The 2,358-nt window shown below is 36.3% G+C and overlaps 2 protein-coding genes across 2 annotated transcripts in view; one reads left to right on the forward strand and one right to left on the reverse strand.

Moving 5' to 3' along the window:
• Nucleotides 1-52, forward strand: part of LOC106106383 (transcriptional regulator ATRX homolog) — a 7,691-nt gene extending 7,639 nt beyond the window's left edge. The window contains exon 6 of the mRNA XM_013286959.1: nt 13-52. Coding sequence (XP_013142413.1) covers nt 13-52 — 40 coding nt within the window. The remainder of the gene's footprint in view (nt 1-12) is intronic.
• Nucleotides 53-885: 833 nt separating this feature from the next.
• The window catches only part of LOC106106384 (retinoblastoma-binding protein 5 homolog), a 6,069-nt gene continuing 4,596 nt past the window's right edge, over nt 886-2,358 (reverse strand). Inside the window, exons 7-9 of the mRNA XM_013286960.1 lie at nt 2,276-2,357; nt 1,597-1,717; nt 886-990 (exon numbers count right to left, since the gene is read on the reverse strand). Coding sequence (XP_013142414.1) covers nt 914-990; nt 1,597-1,717; nt 2,276-2,357 — 280 coding nt within the window. The 3' untranslated portion in view covers nt 886-913. The remainder of the gene's footprint in view (nt 991-1,596; nt 1,718-2,275; nt 2,358) is intronic.

Here is a 2,358-nt window from a genome sequence, read left to right on the forward strand (position 1 = left end):
GGGACTCGTCAGCTACTTCTCGAGCCAGCGCGAGGAGGAGCTGGACGGCTAGCGACAGACGGACGCACGCTCGCGGTGTACATATACACATAGACAATTATATTTTTAGTGCGAGTTAGAGGCGACGTGTAGTTTGGACGCAATGTATATTATATAAATCTAGATCGAAAAAGTTAAAAAATGAGAGTCTTTTTGGTCTCGAATAAAATGATGTATTATTATTTTTATTTTTGTTAATTTCTAAGTGAGATTTATTTATACAACAAACGATAAGTACTTACTGTATACTCTAAATACGAATTTTATTAAAGAATGATAATTTCTTTTTGCAAAATAAATGTTTTCTCTTAATTTGTAGTTTTTTTTCTCTTATATAGAATTTACAACTTCCATGAGAGTCAAAATGGAGAGTGTACCATAGCGAATAAAATTATACCACTTAGAAAAAAATATTCGCATCGCTAAGAATCAAGCGTAATAAACTCGAGTGTGGCTTACACTTTGTTGTGCAGTGTCGTGATAGTAGTGTGATCTCAGTATATATATATATATATAATCTATGGTGTGATACTGAAGTTTGCGCAACTTAAACAATTTAATAAAATAAAATATTCTATATCTAGTACCTTGCTCAAAAAAGTACCTTTTCCAAGGTAACTTCTCGAGGGAAATTACAGCATATACGCTATGTCGACATCAATATAGCGGGTGTACCATAAGTTAGTTCTAGAGAAGGTGCTTTTTTTGAGCGAGGTACTAAATAGTATGTCTTTGGTATTTTTTTGGTAAGTGGTTCATTCGCTATGGTATACCTGCCATTTTGACTCTCATAATTTTTTACTAATACTTTAAGTGCAATTTTGGTTGAGAATTGAAACAAAAAAAATAAATTTAAATATTTATTTCCTTATAATTATTTGCGAGGTCTGCCCGGCACCTTCTTATTGCCCGCCGCCTGTTTGTTCTTGCCACCAAACGATATCGTTTGCTCTGAAACAAACACATTTTTGTCTTCAAATGCATATGATAATAAAAATTAGCGTACAGACGAACTAAGAACGTTTTTAAATTCGGTTAACAAACTATCTCCTCTTAAACAAAGCCAGTTTTATTCACATTTAATACGGGATGAGTTGTATTCGGCAGTGGGGGTCTAGCACGAAAATCTGTGAGAAAGTGTCTTAAAAAATGTATAAGGCCAAATAGTGAAACGTCATTTAAATATGTAACAGTATTTTAAAGAAAAAGCCACGCTTAAACTAACAACATTTAATTAACATTTCTTACAATGTTGAAATCAGATTATAAGCGAATTTAATTGTTTCAATATTTGGCCGTTATGGTACTTTATGCTCGAATCAAGGTAACAAGAAGGGAGTAACTGAGATGATGGAGAAAACCTACCTGACCCTAAGGGGGTAGAATAAGGGGGAGGAAGTGTTACATGTCGTAAATTTTCTTGCCATATCCCCAGTAGTATAGTGTAGTGTGTCAGTGACTGAAATGGATGATAGGAGGAGGAAACCGACCCTAAGGGGGTAGGATAAGGGGGGGATGGTGTAAGGTGTGAGTGCCGTGTTACCGCAGAGTACGGACCGGGCGGCGGGATCTTCAGCGAGATGTCGTAGGTCTTGCTCTTGGGGCGCTTGGCGACGGGCTCCAGCTTCTCCGGCGTCTCCACCGGCGTCACCGTCTCCTGCGTCGCTGCCCACCCATCCTGGAACACATATAACTTTTAGAAAATACCATTTTTTTTGGAAATTTAATTGCGTATGCTACTTTTTAGAGTTCCCAGTAAATAAAAAAATCCCAACTTCTTTAGAATAACACATGTAAATAACAAAACCATCTTTTTTTCTAAAATAACTTTTCATAATTGCTAAAATGTCGATATTCTGTGCAATCGCTGCTCTCTCATTGGTCAAAAGATACTTTTAATATGATATAATTAGTTGACAATAAATTTACAACTGCAAAATTATAATTATAAATTATATAGCTATTGTATTGATCGCGACATCGCCTGCGTAAAATAAAAAAAATATGTTACAGATATCTTAACTTTTTAATAGTGAAAGAATTGAAATCAATTCTGTAGTTTTTGAGTTATTTCGATACATACAAAAAAACAAAACTTTCGTCTTTAAAATATAGGATAGATAATAGATACGAGAAGGTCCTGTCTGACGAAGAACAGTTATAATTCTGGAGACAGAGTCGCGTGAATGTAATTTTTTTGTCCAACAGAGTTTTTTTTTATCCTTGTCCCCTGTACCTCCGGGTCCTCTATCTCCGGCGCGATGGGCAGGAAGGAGAGCAGCGTCTCGTCCTCGCCCTCCTCGTCCGAGCTGCAGAAGG

This window comes from Papilio polytes, unplaced genomic scaffold, assembly GCF_000836215.1.
Source record: "Papilio polytes unplaced genomic scaffold, Ppol_1.0 DF822178.1, whole genome shotgun sequence".
Classification (NCBI taxonomy): Eukaryota; Metazoa; Arthropoda; class Insecta; order Lepidoptera; family Papilionidae; genus Papilio; species Papilio polytes.